Source organism: Scyliorhinus canicula, chromosome 11 (genome assembly GCF_902713615.1).
Source record: "Scyliorhinus canicula chromosome 11, sScyCan1.1, whole genome shotgun sequence".
Lineage (NCBI taxonomy): Eukaryota > Metazoa > Chordata > Chondrichthyes > Carcharhiniformes > Scyliorhinidae > Scyliorhinus > Scyliorhinus canicula.
The window spans coordinates 123,818,645-123,845,974 of record NC_052156.1 but is presented as its reverse complement, the minus strand read 5'-3'; the positions used below and the strand labels follow the sequence as shown (position 1 = coordinate 123,845,974).

Here is a 27,330-nt window from a genome sequence, read left to right as displayed (position 1 = left end):
CTCAACTATTTCTTCGGCCCTAATCGGGGGCCCCCAGCCCATCCACCAGCTCCCTGTCCACCCTTTGGAAGGTCAGTCCATCCAAAAAGCGTCTCATCCCTTCGGGCCCCGTGGGGGGGTTCTGAGCGATAAAGCCTACTGTAAAAGTCCCTGAACGCCCTGTTTAGCCCAGACGAGTCCCCTACCAAATTCCCATCCCCATCCCCAACTCTATTCCCCTGGCCGCCTCCCTCTCCCTCAGCTGCTGTGCCAGCATTCTGCTGGCCTTCTCCCCATGTTCGTACAACACACCCCTCTGTTAGACTAATTCTAACTGTAAATGTAATCTTGTGGGTTTAAGTTTTCTTTTGTTAATAGATGTTTAATTCAATATTTAAAATCTCCACAAGTGTTACTGGAATTTGTGGCTCCTGACTTTACTACACGTATTTTCCCGTGGTAAAATACAAATAGAAAACCGTTGTGATCGGTTGTCGAGTTTCCCTTTTGGGATTTGGCTCACATGGCACTTAACATCTGCTGGATTATAATTTCTAAAACAGGTTTTGGTCAGCGGAGATGGCCTGCCTGCAAGGACCATGAAACCTATGGTAAACTTATTCATGGATGAAATATTAGCCATCTCAAGAATCCAAGCCAGGAATATATATCCTTTTGTACAAACCAAGGGGAAGAAGTGGGAGTTATGTCAGATGACCCCCTTCCCCCACCCCCAAAAGCTGCTAGAGCCTGTAATATTGCCTTGTGAAGCTCAGACTGCCATCTTCCATCAGCCAAACAGCATCAGAACCGGAGCACTGTCTGGATTTAGATTGCCTGGCCCTCATCTACACTGTTTCTACATGAATATCTACCAGAACCTACAAGGTTAAACCATCGCTTTTTGCCCATCTCGTCGTGAAAGTCATTTCTACTGGAAAAGTGAATTATCCAGCACCAGTCTTCAGCTGGTTATTGGACTTTTGATTTATATTTATTGTCACATGTACTGAAGTACAGTGAAAAGTATTTTTCTGCGGCCAAGGGAACGTACACAGCACATACATAATAGACAAAGAGAATAATCGACAGTACATTGACAGTGGTGCATCAACAAATAGTGATTGGTTACAGTGCGGAACAAGGCCAAACAAGAGCAGCATAGGGCATTGTGAATAATGCTCTTACAGGGAACAGATCAGATTCTGGACTCACAGGAAACAAACAGTAATTTTATTTTGTCTATGGTCTTTGCCCTGTACCTCTTCCCATTATTTCTCCCCATCTTTTAAGTGTGTGTAAAATAAACTAACCCCCTGATTTTACCATGCCTCGAGTTTGCTGTGAGGTTAATAGAAAATTTGATCACTCCAAAACTGAGGATTGAGGACAATATACCACACTGTATTCAGATGGGGGATGTGGGAGAGGGAGGGGGTGGCGAAAATCCAAAATACCTATCTGTTTATGGACGGGTGGTGAGAGTGGAAATCAGGGCTGTTTAAATTAACCCCCCCTCCTGTTTGGAACGGTATGGTAAATTAATTATTTGGAATACAATTCAATCCCAAGGGTGTTGGAACTACTAGGTTTGATTCTTAAATTTGTTGGTTTATTCACATTTTAGTCAAACAGAGTATATCAGTTATACAATCACTATTGCAGTACATTGATTTAAATCTGTCTCTTTTAGACAGCTGCATGTGATGGATGAGACTCACGTTATTAATCAAGTGAAGGAGGATGTATGTTACGTGTCCCAGGACTTCTACAAAGACATGGAAATAGCACAGTAAGTGACTGCTCTGGATTTATAACTCAATGTCAAGTCAAAAAGACAGTCATTTCTAATACAATTAATCTTTGCAATTGAGCTTCCCATGGGTGATGTTTGTCATTTGGAAGATGGAGAGAAAAACAAGAAATTCACTTAATGTTTTTCATGTGCGCCACCTGATGAGGAAACTTAAAGTGGCGTTGTTATTCGTTGGAATGTCTTTTTGCTGGACCACTGCTTCCAATTGTGATGGATTCTGGGGATTCTGAAGCGAAGGGGTTAACATATGAGGGAAAGTTAAGCAGGTTGGGTCTATACCTTTGATGTTTAGAACAATTAGGTGATATTATTGAAACATACAAGATCCCGAAGGGACTTGACAAAGTAGATGTGAAGAAGATAATTCCCCCTTGTGGAAGAGTCTAGAATTACATGACACAGTTTAAAGGTTAGGAGTGGAATTCTCCGCCGGCTCCAAAAATAGCGGAGGCCGTCATGAACTCGGCCGAGGTTCACGACGGCCTCGGGGCCCGCTCCCCGCACCTAATTCATCCCCACCCGGGGGGCTAGGAGCGGGCCCCCGTCGTTACCGGCCGCGACCTCGGCTGCCGGAAATGATGCCCGAACAGCGCTTCGTGGATGACATCAGCGCGCAGACGACGTGGACCCGCGCATGCGCGGTGCCGTCTTTCTCCACCGCCGTCCGGCAAGACGTGGCGGCTTGATCTTGCCGGGCGGCGGAGGGGAAAGAGTGCGTCCGTTTTGGACGCAGGCCCGACGATCGTTGGGCACCGATCGCGGGCCTGTCCCCTCCGGAGCACAGTCGCGGTGCTCCCGTCCCTATCGGGCCCCTGGATGCCCCAAATGGGCATCGGCGCCCGTTTCACGAATGCAGCGACCAGGTGTGGTTGCTGCCGTGGTGAAACGGGTGTGAAGGATCGGCCCATTGGGTTCGGAGAAACGCCGTGAAAAACAGCAAGCGGCGATTTTTCCGAGGGGGGGGGGGGGGGGGGGGGGAGGGTGAATCGTGGGGGCGCCGTGGGTGGGGAGTAAAAAATGTCGGGAGACCCTCCCACAATTCTCCCACGCCGCGTGGGGAGCGGAGAATTCCGCCCTAGGGGTTTCCCATTTAAAACTGAGATGAGGCGGTTTTTATTTTTCTCTGGGGGATTCAGTCTGTAGAATACTCTATGCCAGAAAACAGCAGAGGCTGTTTCATCGGATACACTAAAGACCAAGATAGATTTATGATCAAGGGAATATAGAGTTATGGGGGCAAGCAGGTAGGTAGAGTTGAGGCCACAGTCAGATCAGCTGTGATCTTATGGAATGATGGAACAGGCTCAAGGGGCCAAATGGCCTGCTCCTAATTCTTGTGTTCTTGTGGATGTTGGAAAGATGATCCTGAAAAGTGTGGATTGGAAGGGGATATGGAATGCTTAAAATTACTTTTGAAAATGATATGTGTATTTAAATACTATATTAATGATCAATATGGTCATTATTCTTCGAAACCTGAAGGAGACTTTATCTTGTACACAGCTCGCAGCACGTTTTTAGCTTTACAGGACAGATTTTGCACTGCACTGGCTCACCAGGCAAATGAGCCTGTGAATTTGAGTGGCAACATTTATTCAAAAAGTATTTTTATTCCAAATTGTTTACATTTTTACAATGTACACCAAACGCAACCCCCCCTCACCCCCCACATATTAAACCCGCCCCCTTCTTCAGCAGTCAACGATAACCAACTCTGCAAAATGAACAAACCCCAACTATTATGGAAACCATTACATTTAGAACAAATTTCACTTTCTCCAGGGCAGGTCCCCCCTGCCATGCCGAGGCATAGGGTGGAGCAGCTGGCCTCCACCCCAACAAGACCCGCCTGTGAGCAATCAGCGAGATGAAAGCTAAGGCATCTGACCCTGCACCCGCCTGCAACTCCGGCTGGTCCGACACCCAAATATGGCTTCTATGGGACCGGGCTACACATCCACATGCAGAACCCCCAAAATGGTACTGAAGACTGTTGTGCAAAACCTTTCTAACTTGGTGCAGGACCACAAAATATGCACATGGTTCACAGGGCCCCTCCCACATCGCTCACAAACGTCCTCCCTCGAATAGTCGGCCCAGCCTTGACAGGTGAGCCCTACACACCACCTTCAGCTGGATCAGCCCCAGCCTCGCACACAAAGTCGAGGCATTCACCCTCCGCAATACCTCACACGACAATCCCCCCTCCAGCGCCCCCCCCAGCTCTTCCTCTCACTTCACCGTAGCCCTCTCCATGGACTCCTTATCCTCCTCCAAACCCCTCACGTAAATCGCCGAGACGACCCCCCTTTCCAAACCCCCCCCCACTGACAGCTCCGCCTCCAAGAGCGAGGAGGCAGTGTTATCATAAGAACATAAGAACTAGGAGCAGGAGTAGGCCATCTGGCCCCTCGAGCCTGCTCCGCCATTCAATTAGATCATGGCTGATCATTTGTGGACTCAGCTCCACTTTCCGGCCCGAACACCATAACCCTTAATCCCTTTATTCTTCAAAAAACTATCTATCTTTACCTTAAAAACATGTAATGAAGGAGCCTCAACTGCTTCACTGGGCAAGGAATTCCATAGATTCACAACCCTTTGAGTGAAGAAGTTCCTCCTAAACTCAGTCCTAAATCTACTTCCCCTTATTTTGAGGCTATGTCCCCTAGTTCTGCTGTCACCCGCCAGTGGAAACAACCTGCCCGCATCTATCCTATCTATTCCCTTCATAATTTTAAATGTTTCTATAAGATCCCCCCTCATCCTTCTAAATTCCAATGAGTACAGTCCCAGTCTACTCAACCTCTCCTCATAATCCAACCCCTTCAGCTCTGGGATTAACCTAGTGAATCTTCTCTGCACACCCTCCAGCGCCAGTACGTCCTTTCTCAAGTAAGGAGACCAAAACTGAACACAATACTCCAGGTGTGGCCTCACTAACACCTTATACAATTGCAACATAACCTCCCTAGTCTTAAACTCCATCCCTCTAGCAATGAAGGACAAAATTCCATTTGCCTTCTTAATCACCTGTTGCACTTGTAAACCAACCTTCTGTGACTCATGCACGAGCACACCCAAGTCTCTCTGAACAGCGGCATGCTTTAATATTTTATCGTTTAAATAATAATCCCGTTTGCTGTTATTCCTACCAAAATGGATAACCTCACATTTGTCAACATTGTATTCCATCTGCCAGACCCTAGCCCATTCACTTAACCTATCCAAATCCCTCTGCAGACTTCCAGTATCCTCTGCACTTTTCACTTTACCACTCATCTTAGTGTCATCTGCAAACTTGGACACATTGACCTTGGTCCCCAACTCCAAATCATCTATGTAAATTGTGAACAATTGTGGGCCCAACACGGATCCCTGAGGGACACCACTAGCTACTGATTGCCAACCAGAGAAACACTCATTAATCCCAACTCTTTGCTTTCTATTAATTAACCAATCCTCTATCCATGCTACTACTTTACCCTTAATGCCATGCATCTTTATCTTATGCAGCAACCTTTTGTGTGGCACCTTGTCAAAGGCTTTCTGGAAATCCAGATATACCACATCCATCGGCTCCCCGTTATCTACTGCACTGGTAATGTCCTCAAAAAATTCCACTAAATTAGTTAGGCATGACCTGCCCTTTACGAACCCATGCTGCGTCTGCCCAATGGGACAATTTCTATCCAGATGCCTCGCAATTTCTTCCTTGATGATAGATTCCAGCATCTTCCCTACTACCGAAGTTAAGCTCACTGGCCTATAATTTCCTGCTTTCTGCCTACCTCCTTTTTTAAACAGTGGCGTCACGTTTGCTAATTTCCAATCCACCGGGACCACCCCAGAGTCTAGTGAATTTCGGTAAATTATCACTAGTGCATCTGCAATTTCCCTAGCCATCGCTTTTAGCACTCTGGGATGCATTCCATCAGGGCCAGGAGACTTGTCTACTTTTAGCCCCATTAGCTTGCCCATCACTACCTCCTTAGTGATAACAATCCTCTCAAAGTCCTCACCTGTCATAGCTGGCATGTTATTTGTGTCTTCCACTGTGAAGACCGACCCAAAAAAACCTGTTCAGTTCCTCAGCCATTTCCTCATCTCCCATTATTAAAACTCCCTTCTCATCTTCTAAAGGACCAATATTTACCTTAGCCACTCTTTTTTGTTTTATATATTTGTAAAAACTTTTACTGTCTGTTTTTATATTCTGAGCAAGTTTACTCTCATACTCTATCTTACTCTTCTTTATAGCTTTTTTAGTAGCTTTCTGTTGCCCCCTAAAGATTTCCCAGTCCTCTAATCTCCCAGCAATCTTTGCCACTTTATATGCTTTTTCCTTCAATTCGATACTCTCCCTTATTTCCATCCACGGTCGATTTTCCCTCTTTCTACCGTCCTTCCTTTTTGTTGGTATAAACCTTTGCTGAGCACTGTGAAAAATCGCTTGGAAGGTTCTCCACTGTTCCTCAACTGTTCCACCATAAAGTCTTAGCTCCCAGTCTACCTTAGCTAGTTCTTCTCTCATCCCCTTGTACTCTCCTTTGTTTAAACACAAAACACTAGTATTTGATTTTACTTTCTCACCCTCCATCTGTATTTTAAATTCCACCATATTGTGATCGCTCCTTCCGAGAGGATCCCTAACTATGAGATCATGAATCAATCCTGTCTCATTACACAGGACAAGATCTAGGACCGCTTGTTCCCTCGTAGGTTCCATTACATACTGTTCGAGGAAACTATCGCGGATACATTCTATAAACTCCTCCTCAAGGTTGCCTTGACCGACCTGGTTAAACCAATCGACATGTAGATTAAAATCCCCCATGATAACTGCTGTACCATTTCTACATGCATCAGTTATTTCTTTGTTTATTGCCTGCCCCATCATAACGTTACTATTTGGTGGCCGATAGACTACTCCTATCAGTGACTTTTTCGCCTTGCTATTCCTGATTTCCACCCAAATGGATTCAACCTTATCCTCCATAGAACCGATGTCATCCCTTATTATTGCCCGGATGTCATCCTTAAATAACAGAGCAACACCACCTCCCTTACCATCCACTCTGTCCTTCCGAATAGTTTGATACCCTCGGATATTTAACTCCCAGTCGTGACCATCCTTTAACCATGTTTCAGTAATGGCCACTAAATCATAGTCATTTACGATGATTTGTGCCATCAACTCATTTACTTTATTCCGAATACTATGAGCATTCAGGTAAAGTACACTTATGTTGGTTTTTTTTACCTCTGTTTTGACTCTTAACATCTCCAGTTTTATTCCTTTTGTTATTACTGGGCCTATTCACTGAGCTCCCCTCAGTCACTGTACCTTGTACTGTCGCCCTTTTAGATTTTTGACTATGTCTTCTCTGCCTTGCACTTTTCCCCTTACTTCCTTTTGCTTCTATCCCTGTTTTACTACCTTCCAACTACCTGCATCGGTTCCCATCCCCCTGCCACATTAGTTTAAACCCTCCCCAACAGCTCTAGAAAACACCCCCCCTAGGACATCGGTTCTAGTCCTGCCCAGGTGCAGACCGTCCGGTTTGTACTGGTCCCACCTCCCCCAGAACCGGTCCCAATGCCCCAGGAATTTGAATCCCTCCCTCTTGCACCATCTCTCGAGACACGCATTCATCCTATCTATCCTGACATTCCTACTCTGACTAGCTCGTGGCACTGGTAGCAATCCTGAGATTACTACCTTTGAGGTCCTACTTTTTAGTTTAACTCCTAACTCCCTGAATTCCGCTTGTAGGACCTCATCCCGTTTTTTACCTATATCATTGGTGCCTATGTGCACCACGACAGCTGGCTGTTCACCCTTACCCCCCCCCCCCCCCCCCCCCCCCCCCACCCCGGAATGTCCTGCAGCCGCTCCGAGACATCCTTGACCCTTGCACCAGGGAGGCAACATACCATCCTGGAGTCTCGATTGCGTCCACAGAACCGCCTGTCTATTCCCCTTACGATCGAGTCCCCTATCACTATAGCCCTGCCATTTTTCTTCCTACCCTGCTGTGCAGCAGAGCCAGCCACGGTGCCATGAACCTGGCTGCTGCTGCCTTCCCCTGGTGAGCCATCTCCCTCAACAGTATCCAAAGCGGTATATCTGTTTTGCAGGGAGATGACCGCAGGGGACACCTGAACTGCCTTCCTGCTCTTGCTCTTTCTTTTGGTCACCCATTTTCTATCTCCCTCACTAATTTTCACCTGCGGTGTGACCAACTCGCTAAACGTGCTATCCACGACCTCCTCAGAATCGCGGATGCTCCAAAGTGAGTCCATCCGCAGCTCCAGAGCCGTCAAGTGGTCTAACAAGAGCTGCAACTCAACACACTTCTTGCACGTGAAGGAGCCAGGGACAGTGGACGTGTCCCTGAGCTCCCACATCGCACACGAGGAGCATGACACAGGGCTGGGATCTCCTGCCATGTCTTAAAGCCTAGGTAAACTAAAACAACTAGAATTTCAAAGTAAAAATAAATAAATTAGACAATGAAAAGAAAAAGAGAAACTACTTACAGTCACTTACCAGGGTTAAAAAGCACCTCCTCACACTCTGCACCGAATTACCTCACTGCACCAAATTACCAAGTTGCAATCCCCACTCTGGATGAGTCTCACTCCGGATGTGTCTCCTGGAAAAGCGCTAGCCTTCCTCGCAAAGTCCCACATCTGCATATACTGAAGACGTTTGTGATGCGCCAACCCAAACCTCTGATTCAGCTCCAAGCTCGCAAACCGTCCTCCGAGAAACAGATTCTTCATCTCCCTAATCCCCTTCTCTTCCCATCCCCAGAGCCTCGCATCCACCCTCCCTTCCTCAGACCCTGTTTGGCATCCACCCTGACCCTGCTCCCAATCTAAAATGCTGCCGAAACTGCCTCCAAATCTTCAGCATGGCAACACCGACCGCCTAAATGAACCCACCTCCATCTTCACCCACAAAGCCCCACCTCCCTATTCCATCCCTGAACCTTCTCTGCATTCGTTGCCCAATAATAGTACATCAAATTCGCTAGGCCGAGCGTACCCACCCCCCACACCTGCTGTCCACTCTGCAGTACCACCTTCTCCACCCAGACCGCCTTAGGCAAAAAGACCGGCAGACACTGAAACAAAACAATAACAGTGATAAAATATTTACCTTTACTGCCTGTAAATGTTTCTTTTTTGGAGAGGAAGGCAGGAAGAGCGATGAGATCCTGCAGAAAGAGTTCTCAAGGAGTTGGGCAGTAAGCCAAAAAGCAGGACCTCCTTAAGGTTGACCTCCTTAAGGTTGTAATCTCCTGATTACTCCCTGTCCCACGTGCCAGTGAGGCTAGAAATAGGAGGATCATGCAGCGAAATCTGTGGCTAAACCGGTGGTGTAGGAGGGAGGGATTCAGATATCCGGACCATTGGGATCACTTCCGGGCCAGGTGAGACCTGTACAAGAAAGACTGGCTGCATCTAAACTGGAGGGGCACCAATATCCTGGCTGGGAGGTTTGCTAGAGTCACTCGGGAGCATTTAAACTGGTATGGCAGGGGGGTGGCAACCAGAGCTTTAGCTTAGAAGGTGTAATAACTGAAGGGAAAATAGAGAACAAAAATAAGAGAACAACAACATTACCCTTTCTGCTCAAACGCAGTGGTCTGAAGAGTATTTGTTTCAACGCCAGAAGTATAGCAGGTAGGGTGGCGGGGTGGTTAGTGTTGCTGCCTCGTGGCGCCGAGGTCCCAGGCTCAATCCCCGCCCTTGGGTCACTGTCCATGTGGAGGTTGCACATTCTCCCCCTGTTTGCGTGGGTTTCGCCCCACAGCCCAAAAGATGTGCAGGGTAGGTAGATTGGCTGTGCTACATTGCCTCTTAATTGTAAAAATGAATTGGGTACTCAAAATTTTTTTTTTTTTAAAGTATAGCAGGTAAAGCAGATGAACTTAGAGCACTGATTAGTACTTGGAATTACGATGTTGTGGCTATCACAGAAACATGGTTAAAGGAAGGGCAGGATTGGCAGCTGAACGTTGGAGGATGTAGATGATTCAGGAAAGATAGAGGGGCATGTAAAAGGGGTGGGGGAATATGGTAGCACAGTGGTTAGCATTGTTGCATCACAGCACCAGCATCCCAGTTTCGATTCCCGGCTTGAGTCACTGTCTGTGAGGAGTCTGCACATTCTCCCCATGTCTGCGTGAGTTCCCCCCGGGTGCCCCAGTTTCCTCCCACAAGTCCCAAAAAGTAGTTTGGACATTTTGAATTCTCCCTCCGTGTTCCTGAACAGGCGTGGAGTATGGCGATTAAGGGATTTTCACAGTTCCTTCATTGCCGTGTTACTGTAAGCCTACTTGTGACAATAATAAAGATTATTAAAGGAAAATATTATAGCCATACTGCAGGAGGACACCTCGGAGGGCTCATACAATGAGGCAATCTGGGTAGAGCTCAGGAAGGGAGCAATCACAATGTTCTGGGTTTATTACAGGCTCCCCCAACTGTCAGCGAGAGATAGAGGAGCATATAGGTAGAGAGATTTTGGTTAGGTGCAAAAGTCACATGGTTGTTATGGTAAGGGTTTTAACTTCCACCATATTGACTGGGACTCACTTAGTGCTAGGGGCTTGGACGTGGCAGAGTTTGCAAGGTGTATCCAGGAAGGCTTCTTGATGCAATATGTAGATAGTCCAACTAGGGAAAGGGCAGTGCTGGACCTGGTATTGGGGAATGAGCCTGCACAGGTGTTTGAGGTTTCAGTAGGGGAACCTTTTGGGAATAGTGACCACAATTCCATAAGTTTTAGGGTACTTTTGGATAGGGATGAGGGTAGTGCTAAACTAGGGAAAGGCAAATTACGATAACATTAGACAGGGATTGAAGAATTTGGATTGGGTGTGGCTGTTGGAGGATAAATCAACATCGACATATGGGAGTCTTTCAAGCGACGGTTGATTAGGGTTCAGGAAAGTTACGTTCCTGAGAGAACGAAGGATAATGATGGGAAGTTTAGGGAGCCTTGGATAACGAGGACTATTGTGAACCTTGTCAAAAAGAAAAAGGAGGGTGGTGAGAGTCGAAACCCTTAAGTATAAAGAAAGTAGGAAGGTATTTGAGTGGGAAATTAGGAAGGATAGGAGGGGTCATGGAAAGTCCTTGGCAAGTAGGATTAAGGGAATCCCAAAGCTTTTTATTCCTGTGTAAAAAGCAAGAGGGTGGCCAGGGAAAGGATTGGACCACTTAAGGACAGTGGGGGGAATCTATGTGTTGAGCCAGAGGAAATGGGCAAGGTAATAAATGACCAGTGTTCACCAAAGAAAAGGACTTTGTGGAAGATGATTCTTAGGTAGGGTGTGGGGATTGTTTGGTCATGTTGACATCAAAAAGGAGATATTGGGTGTTTTAAAAGACATTAAGATAGATAAAAGCAAATTACTGCGGATGCTGGAATCTGAAACCAAAAGAGAAAATGCTGGAAAATCTCAGCAGGTCTGGCAGCATCTGTAAGGAGAGAAAAGAGCTAATGTTTTGAGTCCAGATGACCTGTTGTCAAAGCTAAAAGACACAGAAAGTGGGGGATGTTTATACTGTAGGGTGAGGGAATGAAAGATGAGTCATAGCCACAAAAACCAAGAGAGTGCTAATGGCAGTACCCAGAGAGAATAAAAGATGTGAAAGGCCAAAGAGCAGAGAAACTAAAATCAAAGGGTAAGCTGTGACATGTCGATGTTGGGGAGGGGGGACATGGGTGGGAGAGCGGTAAAATGAGAAAAAGGGGCTAAGGGGGAAGCAAAGGGGAGAAAAAGTAAGGAAGGGGGGTCGATAAGATGGGAGAAAGAGTGGGGGGGGAAATATATATAAAGAAAGACGAGAAAGAAATGAAAGGTAAAAGACAGTTGAAATGGAATGAAAACAAAGGGGTCAAGGTGCGGTAGAGCTAATCATTTGAAGTTGTTGAATTCGATGTTGAAACTGAAGGCTGTAGCGTGCCGAGCCGAAAGATGAGGTGCTGTTCCTCCAGTTTCCATTCAGCTTCACTGGAACATTGCAGCAGGCCAAGGACAGGCATGGGAGCAGGGTCTTGTGTTAAAATGGCAAGCAATCGGAAGGTCAGGGTCCTGAATGCGCACAATGAGTGTATAACATTACTGTCGTTATAAAGAAATTATCACTGCTGTTGCGAATGAAGAGAATCTGATTACTACTAATCATCAGTGCAATTTCAGTAAGTTGCCATTATATAATCATTGAATGGTTGCAACTCAGAAAGAGGCCACTCGTCCTGTCATGTCTATGCCAGGTGTCAGCAAACAACCTAACTATTCCCACTCCTTGGTCCTTTCCCATAGCTCAGCAAAGTCTTTATTTTCAGGTGCTTACCCGGTTTCCTTTTGATTCTGACTCCATCACACAGACTGATCCTAACCACGTGCTGTGTAAAGAAAGTGGCCATTCCTACTTTTGCCATTCGCCTTAAAATCTGTATTCCTCTGGCTCTTTACCCTTCCACCAATAGGTACAGTTTGCCTTTATTTATTCTACCTCATAATCTTGATTACCTCTATCAAATCGTCTCTCAACTTCCTCGTCTCTCAGGAGAACAACCCCAGTTTCTCCAATCTATCCACGTTACTCATTCCTGAAATCATTCTAGAACTCTTCTGCACTCTCATCCATCCTAAAGTTTTCACAATAATTCTCCCATTAGTTACCAGTGGAATCAATGTTCTCCCAGCTCTGGATGTTCCTCTTCCCTGCCCTCCCTTTCCCCTCTTGGCCTGCTCATGCTGACCTCCTGGTTCCTGGAACATTTCCACAACAGTTGTTGGCACAAAAGCACTCAGAACCGAGTACCCAACTGTTAAAGGGTAAATGCAGTAGCATTTGTAGATGCCAGATGAGCAAACCTTCAGTAATATCTCCAACGTGTGTTGAGGGGCTGGTTTAGCACATTGGGCTAAACAGCTGGCTTGTAATGCAGAACAATGCCAGCAGCGTGGGTTCAATTCCTGTACCAGCCTCCCCGAACAGGCGCCGAATGTGGTGACTAGGGGCTTTTCACAGTAACTTCATTTTAGTCTACTTGTGACAATAAGTGATTATTATTATTAAAACCCTGATCTCTCATGTAGAGTTTGATCCCATGCCCTTCTGATGCAGAAATGGAAGTACTATTACTGATACCTACTCAGGGATGTACCTTTAAAGTACTTCTCCATCCCCAAACAATTTAAATGCTTGTTTTCACCATTAAAGTCATAAATCATATGCTGATTGTTAAAATATGTTGAATTGCCATGTTCAGTATCTTGTACCAATAAGGATGACATGAACGTTGAGACAGCGAGAGATTTTTATTCATAGATCACTGTGAGCAGGTGGAGGGGGTCCATTCAGCACCATAACAAAATAGTTTGCAAGAGGTCGATAGTTTGTAGTTTCCTTTGTTTCACAGACCATCCTGGCTGAGGAAAAAAAAATCAAAACCAAATGAAGTGCTTGATGTGGTCATATTGGTACCCTGATTGGGATTATAAATACATTTATTCTGTCCTTCATCAAGTCAGATGAGAATATTTTAGATATGCTCCTTACTGAATGCATCAGAAGAATAATTGTAATTTTTGTTCTGTAAATTTAGAGTATCCAATTATTTTTTTCCAATTAAGGGGCAATTTAGCGTGGCCAATCCACCTACCCTGCACATCTTTGGGTTGTGGGGGTGAGACCCAAGCATACATGGGGAGAATGTGCCAGCTCCACACGGACAGTGTCCCAGTGCCGGGATCGAACCTGGGTACTGAGCGTCATGAGGCAACAGTGCGAACACTACACCACTGTGCCACCCCCGAATAATTGTAATTTTTAACTTTTATTTAGGCTGAAAGGTAAAGCAAACACGGTTATGAGAGATTACGTGCTTCCGGACTTCAGCACCATTAAGAAAGGCTTCTGTAAGGTTAGTCCATGGAATTGTTACTTCATTTAATCATCATTTCGCCCAGCGACTGAATATTGGCATTCCAAATCAACTTGTTTTCCATTATTCATACAAATTATTTTCAACTGCTACTGATCATCCAGATTTGAACAGAAATGTTATTAATTGGCGTATAATATCTCTCACGGTTAAAGTGTAAAACAATGGGCTCTTCAATTTTTACATTGGAGGCTTGGGACAGCAGTACTCGAGCATGTGAAGTACAGCTTCCGAGTGCCTCTCTCCATTGTGTACCTAATTCTTGAACCATTTTGAACGAAGGCCAGTTTTGTCTACACTTTGTGCATACCTATAACATCTGCAGCATCATATACATATGCCAAATTTCAGAAATTTATTCCGAGATCAACATGTGTTCTTGATATGTTCCACCAAACATGATCTTCACCTGTGAAGTTTCGTATCCAGTATCCACCATCAGCTGTTTTATTTTTCTAACACTTTTAAACTTTAATTTTCTCTTTTGGTTTGCACTCAACAAGATGAGGGAAGATAGTTCTGAGAGAGAAAACCTCTTCGGTTCCAGGCCCATATTTTTATTAGGGTATTTGCAATTTTTATAATAATAACAATAACAGTGGCATAAACATGGTACAATAAACATTTCCACCCCAATCACAATCTTTACACACCCCAACCCTAAAACAACAGTCTGGCACTCCACCACCCTTTGGTATTCTGCTTCTGCTGACATTTTAATTTTCCCCGAGAAAGTCGACGAACGGCTGCCACCTCCGGGTGAACCCTAACATTGATCCTCTTACGGCGAACTTTATTTTCTCGAGACTGAAAAACCCAGCCATGTCACTAACCCAGGTCTCTACACTCGGAGGGCTTCGAGTCCCTCCACATTAATAAGATCCGTCTCCGGGCTACCAGTGATGCAAAGGCCAAAATGTTGGCCTCTTTCACCCCCTGGACTCCTGGCTCTTCCGACACTCCAAAGATCGCCGCCTCTGGACTTGACACCACCCGTGTTTTGAGGACCGTGACATCACCATAGCGAAACCCTACCAAAACCCTCTAAGCTTTGGGCATGCCCAAAACATGTGGACATGATTTGCTGGGTGATGCACGATCAATCACTACTGAAGCGAGATTGTAGTCCAATTGAAGGCTTTAATGAACAAGTAGTTTCCGGTACAGAATGACTGCTGTGGGTGAAACACAAACTTTTATGCTCCACCTGCTGGGCGGAACCAGCAGGCAGGTTCTATCACTCATACTACAGTATAAGGTACATCCCACCTAGGTACCGCGATACCCCGAACATAGCCTACCACACTGGGCTTCCAGCGCACCTCGCACACCTGTGCTCTACTCCAAAAAACTTGCTCCTCCGTGCCACTGTCATGTGTGCCTGGTGGACTACCTTGAACTATATCAGGCTATAAGCCTGGCACATGATGAGGATGTATTAATCCTGCTTAGGGCATCTGCCCACAGACCCGCCTCTATCTCTCCCCCTAGCTCGTCTTCCCACTTGCCCTTGAGAACCTCCACCAGAGTTTCCTCCGATTCCAAAAGTTCCTGGTAGATATCTGGTACCTTCCCCTCTTCCACCCGTGTACTGGAGACCACTCTGTCCTGTATCACCCGTGGCGGCAGCACGGGAAGGCCGGAACCTGCCTTCTCAAGACGTCTCGTACATTCAGATACCTAAATCCATTCCCTGCTGGCAATTCAAATTTATCCTCCAAGGCTTTCAAGCTCCTGTCTATAAATAGATCCCCCATCCTCCTAATTCCTGCCCTCTGTCATCTCCGGAACTCACCATCCAGCCTACCCGGTACAAACCGATGGTTGTTATAAATCAGGGTCCAAACCGATGCACCCTCCACTCTCTTATATCTCCTCCACTACCCCCAGATTCTCAGAGCTGCCGCCACCACCGGACCTGGGAAGTATTGGGCTGGAGAGAACGGAAGAGGTGCCGTTATCAGTGCTCCCAAACTTGTGTCTTTACATGACGCCGACTCCATTCGCTCCTAAACCAACCCACCACCACCACTACCCACTTTCTAATCATGACTATATTAGCCGTCCAGTGGTAATTAGAAAAGTTCAGCAGCGCCAACCCACCCTCCCCCCGACTGCGCTCCAGCAACACTTTCTTCACTCGCGGGGTATTACCCGCCCACATAAAGCCCAAAATAACGTTATTCATCCGCTTGAAAAAGGCCTTTTGGATGAAGATGGGGAGGCACTGAAAGACGAGCACAAACTGGGGAGAACAGTCATTTTCACGGTCTGTATCCTCCCCGCCAGTGATAGCGGGCGCATGTCCCACCTCTCAAAGTCCTCTTTCATTTGTTCTATGAGCTGGGATAGGTTTAACTTGTGCAGTGCCTCCCATTCCAGGGCCATCTTGATTCCCAGATATTGAAAGCTCCTTTACCATTTTAAACGGCAGCTCTCCCAGTCTCCTCTCCTGCCCTCTCACCTGTATCACGAACATCTCGCTTTTCCCCATGTTCAATTTATACCCTGAAAAATTACTGAATTCCCCAAGGATCCGCATAACTTCCCCCATCCCCTCCAACGGGTCTGAAATATACAAGCGCAGATCATTTGCGTAAAGCGAGACACGGTGCTCCAAAGCCCCCCCACCCGCAAACCAGCCCTTTGCAGTTCCTAGAGGCTCTTAACGCCATGGCCAGTGGCTCTATGGCCAGAGCAAACAGTAGCAGGGAGAGGGGACATCCTTGTCTCGTCCCTCAGTGTAGTTTAAAATACCCCGACCTCAACCGATTCGTACACACACTAGCTACTGCTGCCTGATAGAGCAACCGCATCCAGTCAATGAAGCCCTCAGCAAACCGAAACCTTCCCAGCACCTCCCACAGGTAATCCCACTCCACCTGATCAAAAGCCTTCTCCGCATCCATCGTGACCACCACTTCCATCTCCTCCTTCTGAGGGCACCATAATAACATTTAAAAGCCTTTGAATATTGGCCGTGAGTTGTGCCCTTTACAAATCCTGTCTGGTCTTCCCCATCACCCCCGGGACACAAACCTCTATCCTTGTGGCCAATATCTTAGCCAGCAGTTTGGCATCCACATTTAGTAGAGAAATTGGCCTTTATGACATGCATTGCTCCGGATCCTTCTCCCGTTTCAGGATCAATGAAATTGAGGCCTTTGACATTGTTGGGGGGAGGACTCCCTTCTCTCTTGCTGCATTAAATGTCCTCCCCAGCAGTGGGCTCAATATCTCCAAAAACGTCTTATAGAATTCCACCAGGTAGGTGTCCAGCCCCGGGGCCTTGCTCGACTGCATGCTCTCTAGCCCCTCCATTATTTCCTCAATTTCAATTGGGGCTCCCAGCCCTTCCACCAGATCCTCATCCACCCTCGGGAACCTCAACTGACCCAAAAACTGCCTCATCCCCTCCACCCCAGCCGGGGGTTCCGAATCATATAATTTGTTGTAAAAGTCCTTAAACACCTGTCACCCCCACTGGGTGCAGGACCGTGATCCCACCTCTACTCTTTACTCTCCCAATCTCCCTGGCCGCCTCCCTTTTTCTAAGCTGGTGCGCTTTTCCACCTCCTTCCCTGTAGTCAACAGCTCAAACTCCACCTGTAACCTCCGCCGCTCCCTCAGTAGCCCCGCGTCCGGGGCCTCCGAGTATCTCCTGTCCACCTGGAGTATCTCCTGAACTAACCTATTCCTCTCGGCCTGTTCCACCTTTTCTCTGTGGGCCCGTATCGAGATTAATTCCCCTCTGACCACTGCCTTCAATGCTTCCCAGACCATTGCTGCAGAGACCTCCCCCGTATCATTTGTTTCCAGGTAGTTCTGGATGGACTAGTTCACACGCCCACAGACAGCTTTGCCTGCTAACAACCCCACATCCAGCCTCCATAGCGGGCGTTGCCCTCTCTCCAAGCTAACCCATGGATCCACCCAATGTGGGGCGTGATCCAACACTGCGATTGCTGAGTGCTCAGTATCCACCACCCCAGATATCAGAGCCCTGCTCAGAACAAAAAAGTCGGGGCAGCACGGTGGCACAGTGGTTAGCATTGCTGCCTACGGCGCTGAGGACCTAGGTTCGAATCCCGGCCCTGGGTCACTGTCTGTGAGGAGTTTGCACATTCTCCCCGTGTATGCGTGGGTTTCGCCCCCACAACCCAAAAGATGTGCAGGTTAGGTGAATTGGCCACGTAAAATTGCCCCTTTAATTGGAAAAAATAATTGGGTACTCTAAATTTATATATAAAAAAAAAAGATCAAAAAAGTCGATCCGAGTGTATACCTTGTGGACATGGGAGAAAAAAGAAAACTCCTTGGTCCTTGGCCGTGCAAACCTCCATGGGTCTACTTCCCCCCCCCCAATCTGTACCACAAACCCCTTCAATTCCTTTGCTGTGCTGGCACCCTCCCTGTCCTGGATTTTGACCGGTCCAATTCCGGATCAATGACTGTGTTAAAATCTCCTCCCATCATCAAGTTATTTGACTAAGTCTGGGATCTTACCTAACGCCTCATAAATTCCACATCGTCCCAATTCTGAGCATATACGGTTCACGAGTACCACTTCTCTTCGGTTCTATGCAACACCCTGGTGTTAATTGCCTCCCCCACATACTCAGGCAATGCATTCCAAATTCCAAACATTTCCTGCATTAAAAAAGGTTCCTGCGCTACTGCGAGTTCTTTTGCTCATCAACATAATTGGGGTCCTTTGGTTCTTCACCAGCGTTGACCATTTGCCACCAATGGGAACATCCCTCATGATTTGAAAATCTATTGAATCTGTTTAAAGAGAACATCCCAGCTTCTTCAGTCTACCCATGTAACTGAAGTTTGTCATCCCTGAAATCATCCTTGTAAACTATTCTGCTCTCTCAATGTGTTTGCATCCTTCCTGAAGTGCGGTTCCCAGAATTGGACACAATACTCCAGTTGAAGCCAAACCAGGGTTTTACAAAGTATCATTATAACTTATTTTGTACACTATACCTCTATTTATGAAGTCAATGATCGCACGTACCTTTTTAACCACTTCCAGGTAACTAGGGATAGGCGATAAATGTTGGCCTTGTCGGTGATCCTCACATCCTATGAAAGAATACAAAGAAATTCTGATAGCCTAGCTCCCCTCGACCTTTCCCAGTAGCCCTGCCACCTTCAGCACATATATTTGCAGATCTGTTTCTGTCTGTTATAGAAATGTGCCCTATATATTGCCTCCACAATATTCCTACCAAAATGTACCACTTGCACACTTCTGCATTAAAAATTTAATCTGGCACATGTTTGCTCATTCTCCAGTCTTATGTCCTCTTAACGTTTTATCACCATTCCCCTCATGTTTCACAATGCTTCCATGCTTTTGTGCAAATTTGATATTATGCCCCCTACACCCAGTAATATAGATCACAAAAAACAGTGGGTCTTGTACGAACCCCTGGGGAACCACATCATATACCTCCAGCTTTATAATCTTTATTATTGTCACAAGTAGGCTTGCATTAACAATGCAGTGACGTTAGTGCGAAAATCCCCATGTCGCCACATTCGGGTGCCTGTTCAGGTTCACATAGGGAGAATTCAGAATGTCCAATTCACCTAGCAAGCATGGTTTTTGGGACTTGTGGGAGGAGCACCCGGAGGAAACCTACGCAGACACGGGGAGAATGTGCAGACTCTGCATAGACAGTGACCCAAACAGGATTCGAACCTGGGACTCTGGTGCTGTGAAGCAACGGTGCTAACCACTGTGCTACCATACCACTTGAAAAGAAATATCTCATCAATTAGAGAACTTTGTTTCCTGATTGAAGCCTTCTATTCATTATGGGAAACTCTCAAGCTAAGTGTTGAAACTTGATCTTTTTGAGCTTGTGAATGCATAACATTTCCATGGTTACATAACATACCTGGAACGGTGTTCAGTAGCAAGTCAGTTTTTTTTGTGGGCAAAGAGGAAGACTTTGATGTAAGATTATCTTTTATGATTATGCTTTGGGCTACTTCTCCAGGATGCAGTGCAGACTAGTAATCAAATACAAAGCCACTGTGCAATTTGCCCATCGTCAATCAGGATATCATTACGTTAAGTACTGGCTTTCCTTCAAGCCATTGCTTACAAATCCATCCCACAGCTGCAAAGTCCTATTTTGGGTTCATTTGAGAAACGGACCATCTGCTCTGATTATCATTACTATGTCAGCTTTAGATGGGTGTTCCTATTACCTGAAATTGAGGAGTGTGCTTTTATATACCTTTTTTAAAGATTTGAAATGTAAGATAAACCGCTACACCAGAATACTATTCAACCTTGATCTCTGACCAAGAAAATGTTTTTAATATTTCACGTCTAAACATGTGCGATGTTCCTTCTCCATTCCCTGTTCTCCTTGAAGCACACCCCTTGCAAAACATATCTAGCTTGTCCCCTTGCCTGTTCCTCGAGTCAGCTGCTGGTAAATCTGCATGTGCAACTCATCATGTGAATCCTTTCATTTTTATCTTTCTCTTCTTACAATCAAGTAGGTTTACATTAATACTACAATGAAGTTACTGTGAAAATATGGACCAATGGTACAGTCTGTCGTCAGCATTAACCTGCTAAATGATGCAGCTGGGTTATGACACAACTGGGTGGCGAATCAAACATTTTAACTTCTGTCCAACACCTCTAAGGACTACCTCTAGCCAGCAATTTAGTACCAGAGTTCATTTCTGTAATTAGCTTTCCTAAATACTTTACAAGTTAATTTTACATTGTTAAAATGTGTTATCTGTTAACGTAACTGAAAATGTCCTTTTATATAGTGTGACTTAACACACAATCTGATATTCAATGGGTTTTTTTTAAGCACTAAATTACTACATTTCTGTGTTATTCTTGTTTTATTGTTATAGAAACTTAGAATTGCCCAATGTACTTGTTCTTAAAAAGAACAGATGTGCTTTGTCAGACCTCTCCACTTTCTATCTGTAATCCTGTAAATGCTTCATCCGCAAGTACCCTCTTCCTTTTAAAATTATTTATACAAGTAGTCTCCTACACCATTTTGGGTAGAAGTTTCAGATCCCGATAAATGAATTATAATACTTCTCCTCCTTTCCTCTCCAGATCCTTTGCCAATGATTTTAAATCCATGACCTCTGGTCATTGACACACTCAGAAGGAATAGATTTTAATCTATCCACTCTCTCAAAATCTCTTATCTTGAAAACCTTAGATCACAGTCTCTGTTCCAAGGAAAAGAGTCTTAACTTTCCCACCCACCCTCCTAACTAAAGTTTCTCTTTCCTGGTAATAACCTCCTGCACCCTTTCAAATACCCTTTTTGTCTTCCCTGAAGTGCGGTGCCCAGAATTCCCCTCATTACTCCTACTGAGGCCGAACCAATGATTTATAAAGTTCTAGCATGATCTCTTTACTTTTATATTCTATTCCTTTATTTATAAACCCAAGTAATGCATTTTTAAAAAATCACCTTATCAACTTGCCCTGCCATCTTTAAGGATTAGTTTACATAGATACAGGGTTCTCTCTGCTCATCTGCACTTTTCAAAGCTGTGTTATGTATAATATACTGTCTTTTCATGTTCCTTCCAAAGTGCATTATTTCACAGTTCTCCTCATTAAACTCCATCTGCCATGCTTCTGCCCATTTCACCATTCTGTTTGTCACCCTGAAGCCTCCAACTCTCCTCATCGCTGTCTACTGTTTAGACAAATGTAGAATTATCTGTACATATTGATAATGCTGCTTCCTACACTCAAGTTTAATTTGTTTATAGAAATTGAAAAGAGTAATGGATCCCAAACTGATGGGCCTTGGAAACACTACTCTCCTTTTCTTCCTGCTACTAAGCCAATTTCATAACCATACCACCACTTTCCCCTTAATTTAACAGTCTTCCATCTTCTTAGTAAGCCTCTTGTGTGATATCTTGTTGAACGCATAGACATGCACCATCTGCTGCACCAGCTTCATCAACTTACTACTTTGCCTCATCAAAGGATTCCATCATGTTAACTGGACACAATCTGCCTTTAACAACTGCACATAGGCTTTCGTCAATTAACACATGCCTTTCCAAATGAAAGTTGATTTTGTCACCATAATGGTTTCCATTAACTTGAGTTCCTTGGTGCATATCTCTCTTCCATCTTAAATAATGGTATAACATTGACAACTCTCTAGTCCTCTGGCACTATTCCTGTAACCAACCAGATTGAATTAACCAGTGCCTTTGCTATAGCTTTGGTGCTGTCAGCAACCTCAGATGCATTCTACCTGGGTCAGGATACTTCTTTTAAAAATTTAGAGTACCCAATTAATTGTTTTCCAATTAAGGGGCAATTTAGCGTGGCCAATCCACCTACCCAACACATTTTGAGTTGTGGGGGCAAACCCCACGCAAACACGGGGAGAATGTGCAAACTCCACACGGACAGTGACCCTGGGTCAGGATACTTATGAACTTTTAGTAATGCTAATCTTTTTAGTATGTTTCCTCTATCTATTGTTATCCTGTATTAAATTTCCATAGTCTCTTTTAGAGTAACCTTCATATCATCCACTTGGCTTGTGAAGACAGATGTAAAGTGCTCATTTAATACTTTTCCCCTGACCTCTATCTCAAAATCAAAACTTTTCTTTGGCATCTTAATAGGCCCAACACTTTCCTCAGCTAACCGTTCACATTTATATGCACATAAAATGTTTTCTGATTCAATTTAATAATGCCAACTAATTTTTTCTCATTACAACTATTGAGCTCCTATGACTAAGGTATTTATTATTTTTCCATTGTACACAATTAAATCTCCTTGCGTGTCAGGGATTTGATTCTTATTCTATTCCTCAAAGTACTACCTGTCTCTTCCTCCTACCCTGTCTGGTCACCCATTTTGTCTCCTTCATCCTCTATAGTAGTGGGGTAACCGCCTCATGGAACATATGTTTGTGGAAACTCTCAGACTCCCAGCTGTACTACAGTGACTCCAGCCACTTCTGAAACTTGGAAGTTGAGGTCAAACAACTGGGAGCACTTCCTGGACTCATGGTTATTGAAACACAAAGTCTTGCAACAGGATATGTGAATTATATTGGACTCTCCAGGTGGAACAGAGTCTGCACATGCAATGGGACAATTTAATAAAACAAACAAGCGCTTACGTAACCACAAATCTACTCCTACTGAGTGTACCTTTCTTTGAATTACTTTACATATTACATTTTAGCTCTAGCTCTGACTCTTTCTTTACTGTTCTGACTGACTTTCTCAGTTGGTTTCTTCTGATATTTTTTTCTAATTTAGCCTCTGGAAGAAATGGTTTTTAATGGAAAATACAAGACAAGTGAACAGATTCTGCGGCTGACTAATGAGAGATTCGCCGTTCCCGAAATCCTCTTTCACCCTTCTGACATTGGTATTCAGGAGATGGGAATACCAGAAGCAATTGTTCATTCTGTACAAAGTTTACCTGAAGGTGAGGAGCTTCAGAAATTGAAACCAAGTTTAATCTGTTTTTGCACTTATTATTGCTCGAGCCCTAATCTGCAACAGCAGAAGCTGCTTATGTTTAGAAAATACCTTTTATTATAGAAAAACACCAGAAGGTTCTATGCAGGAGAACTATCAAAATGTGATACTGAGTCACCTAAGGAGATCTTAGGATTGGACCTGGTCAAAGAGGTAGATTTTAAGACTGGTCTTAAAAGAGGACAGAGAGGTGAAGATGTTTAAGGAGGGAATTCCAGGGCTTGGGGCCTTGGGCAGCTGAAGGCATAACCAACAATGGTGAAGTGATGAACATTGCAGATGAGTAGGAGGGCAGAATTGGAGAAGTATCAAGATCTGAGAGTTGGCACGATTTGAGAACAAAGATGATATTTTAAAATTGGAGAGAAGTCTTTTGATGTGCCCATCCATTTGCATCATAATTAATATTTGAATATTTTTGCAAGCTGAACATGCTCAAATCCAACATTTTAAAATTAAACCTGACTTTTTTTTTAAACCAGAGATGCACCCACATTTCTTTAAGAACATCATCCTGACTGGTGGCAACAGCCTCTTACCCGGATTCCGAGATCGTGTTTATGCTGATGTCCGATCTCTTACTCCATGTGATTATGATGTTTCTGTTTTGCTGCCTGAAAAGTAAGTTTTATCACAGAGATGGTTATTTCAAAAATATAATTTTAAACTTTAAACTGTATTTTGAATAAATGTTCCCTTTGTACTTTTTCACACTTTCATACTGTGCATTCTGTATGCCCGTCAATGGGTACGCAGTTACTTTAAATTGCCCTACATTGGACAATATGCTGATTTTATTTTCTAGTAATCAGATGTTGTGCATCTGGGTGTCTGAGAGTTTCCACAAACATATATATTCCATGAGATGGTTACCCCACTGCTATAGAAGATGAAGGAGGTGATAAAATGGGTGACCACCAGACAGGGTAGGAGGCATTACCACTGAATTGAGGTTATAACATCACAGTCACGTCATGCAGGGAGATTGCCTTTCAACGAATGCGGAGAGGATGGGCTGATTCTGACACAATACTAAAATGGAAATTAAACCTACATCTTTATAAACTACAACACATGCCGCACAGAAATATATGAAGGTAATTTCAAGGCTGTAATAATGCTGTTATTATCAAGCCTATTTAGCAGTATTTGTATGTTCCAGATGTACAGGTCAGTATATAAAAGGGCATTAGCAGAAATATCTAGGACGGGATTGTTAACGCTGAGTTTGAGTTAGCTGCCAACTTTACATTTTCAAATTCAATGCGCATGCACAACTAGTTGCTTGCCTGAATTGGTGCCCTAGCTCGCATCTACCCACTATGTCCGCAGTAGGTCTTTTACTGCCTACCTTTCCCTCTGCAGATGCTTTCCTGCAGCTTTGCTCTAATGATTTGAGTGTCGGAAGCAGGGGCATTCCATCATTGAGTAGTACTAATGAAAACAATATAGCGTTTCGCTCATGGAGGCTACTGTTTCTACTGGGCTAGTGTGTGGTCAATTCCAGCGCCACTTGAACTGGAGTCTCAACACAAGTGAAATTAGATGCTTTTTTGAAATACCTGAGGATCGTGGCTGAGCCCAATAACTGCAGTCACCAGGTTTGTAAATTTAACACACCAATAACTTTGCATTATTTAACAGTGATTATAATTAGACTCAAAATGTAATGGGTTACCTAATACCCCATACTCAACACCCCCCGCCGTTCCAATTCACTCCAATATACACATGCACACAGACAACATGGAGAGAAAGGGTGATGGAGAGAGAAGAAAAAAATAATGATTAGAAAGGATAAAAGATCTCCAATGCACCATGATGGTTTTCAGTTCAGGAGTTCAAGCTTTCGCTTTGATGCCTCTTCTTTCTAAGCTTAAGTGGGTTTTCTCTGACAAGGCTTTCTTTGCAGATTCAAGATCATTTTCACAATATACTAAAGATCGCTGGTTTTAAGACAATAAAGCGGTCCCTTCAGCAGAGTGAGGGAAAGCTCCTTCTTTGTTCAAGATCAAATCACTTCTGCCCCACTCTCTCAGAAGCCTCTTGCAGGAACCAATCTGATTTTTGTCAGCCAGAATACTGTCTCTGGCCAACCCACAGATTGCTAGTTGCCAATCAAACAGACTTCCTTCAGAACCGGTTCCTAAGATCTACTCTGCGCTGAAGAGTCTGATCTCTCCAAACATAAAACCTGGGAACATAAAGTCCTGATAAGCAGGCTGCTTCAGCTTGGGTCTTCTGCTGAAAAGCACATTTGGAGGACAGCACGGTGGCGCAGTGAGTAGCACCGCTGCCTCACGGCACCAAAGTCCCACGTTCGATCCCATCTCTGGGTCACTGTCCATGTGGAGTTTGCACATTCTCCCTTTGTGTGGGTTTTGCCCCCAGGATAGGTGGATTGGCCATGCTACATTGCCCCTTAATTAGAAAAAATGAATTGGGTACTCTTAAATTTATTTTAAGAAAAAGACAAAAAATGCACATCCTGATTATGGGTCCAAGGACCAAAGTAACAAAAATAAAATAAAGTAAACGGAAACAAGGAAATACACATGAAGGACACTTACAACTGCAAGCAAGTGCACTGGAGGAAAGGAAGAGTTTCTCGGGGATCTGATGTGGAAATCAGGATGTGTTGGGAAATGTAGGGAAGGGAGGGGAGAATATAATGGTGATCTCATTTGTTACAGTCCACAGGAAGATATTTACACCATTATAGCACAAAACGCAATGCACCTCGAGCACTAAAATAAATTAGTAATATTCTTGATGTGGGGATTCTCCCTTTGTGAAATATGCAACTTTATTAATTTGTTTTGCTTTGCTGTGAAAACATGATCTTTACTGTATTTATATCTTTAATGAAGCAATTACACTAGGTGATTTTTCTTCTTTGCAGCCCAATCACGCATTCATGGGAAGGTGGAAGACTGCTTTCTGAAAGCTCTGATTTCATGGACTTGGTTGTTACCAAAGATGATTATGAAGAAAATGGGCACTGCATCTGTGAAGAAAAATTTGATATCTAAAACTATTTAAATGAGAAAAAATGGTTAATTTAAAGAAAATGATACTGCAGATTGCACTGGTGACACTACTTGAATTGAGAAAAGGAGTATCGCTTAAAGATGCTGAAGTTATGAACTATTATAATGAATCACCATGACTGCCTTAACAATGGTATGTGGTCATCTGTCTCAATCATTCATGTTGCAAGTTACTCCTGTTGGTCTTGTCAAAAGCAAATCTGTAGTTCTGTTATTTATTTCGAAAACTGAACTGTGAAGAGGAGAGAGAAAGACCACTGGTGAAGACTTCCTGTGTGCATTTTGTGTAGACAAATCATAATTGCTTAAAAGACCGTGTTTATGATATGCACAATACAAGAAGGAAATGTCTGCCTCGAGTATCGGATATTTAAAGAATCTTTGAATGTTCATTTTGGCTAACTACTCTTGGATTTCTAAATGCTGTATTATAACATTCTGTTTTTGAAAATTTATGGACACTTATTGGTTTTAATAAAAACATGTAGCATCATGAATGAACATTTGATGCTTAATGCTGCATTACGTTTTGTGAACATTTAGCTATTCGGCCATTTTTAAGTTTAGTTCTAACTTTATCTGTTTGTGAATATCCTGTGATACTGCTCACATTAGATAGAATGTATTCATAAGGACAGGAACATTAGAATTTTACAGTGCAGAAGGGGGCCATTTGGCCCATCGAGTCTGCATCGGCCCTTGGAAAGAGCACTTCAGTCCACTCCTCCACCCTATCCCTGTAACCCAGTAACCCCACTTAACAAATAAAAGCAAATTACTGCGGATGCTGGAATCTGAAACAAAAGGGAAAATGCTGGAAAATCTCAGCAAGTCTGGCAGCATCTGTAGGGAGAGAAAAGAGCCAACGTTTCGAGTCCGATGACTCTTTGACAAAGCTCTTTGTCAAAACCCCACTTAACCTTTTTCGGACACTAAGGGAAATTTAGCATGGCCAATCCACCTAATCC

General features: G+C 44.2%; 1 protein-coding gene across 2 annotated transcripts in view; it reads left to right on the top strand.

The window, feature by feature from the left end:
• The window catches only part of actr6 (actin related protein 6), a 69,618-nt gene extending 42,736 nt beyond the window's left edge, over positions 1-26,882 (top strand). The window contains exons 7-11 of one of the 2 annotated variants that reach the window (XM_038811284.1): positions 1,673-1,771; positions 13,673-13,751; positions 23,088-23,259; positions 23,795-23,933; positions 26,215-26,882. In XM_038811284.1, coding sequence (XP_038667212.1) covers positions 1,673-1,771; positions 13,673-13,751; positions 23,088-23,259; positions 23,795-23,933; positions 26,215-26,344 — 619 coding nt within the window. In that variant the 3' untranslated portion in view covers positions 26,345-26,882. The remainder of the gene's footprint in view (positions 1-1,672; positions 1,772-13,672; positions 13,752-23,087; positions 23,260-23,794; positions 23,934-26,214) is intronic. The other variant, XM_038811285.1, reaches the window with a different exon arrangement.
• The last annotated feature ends 448 nt before the right edge of the window (positions 26,883-27,330 follow it).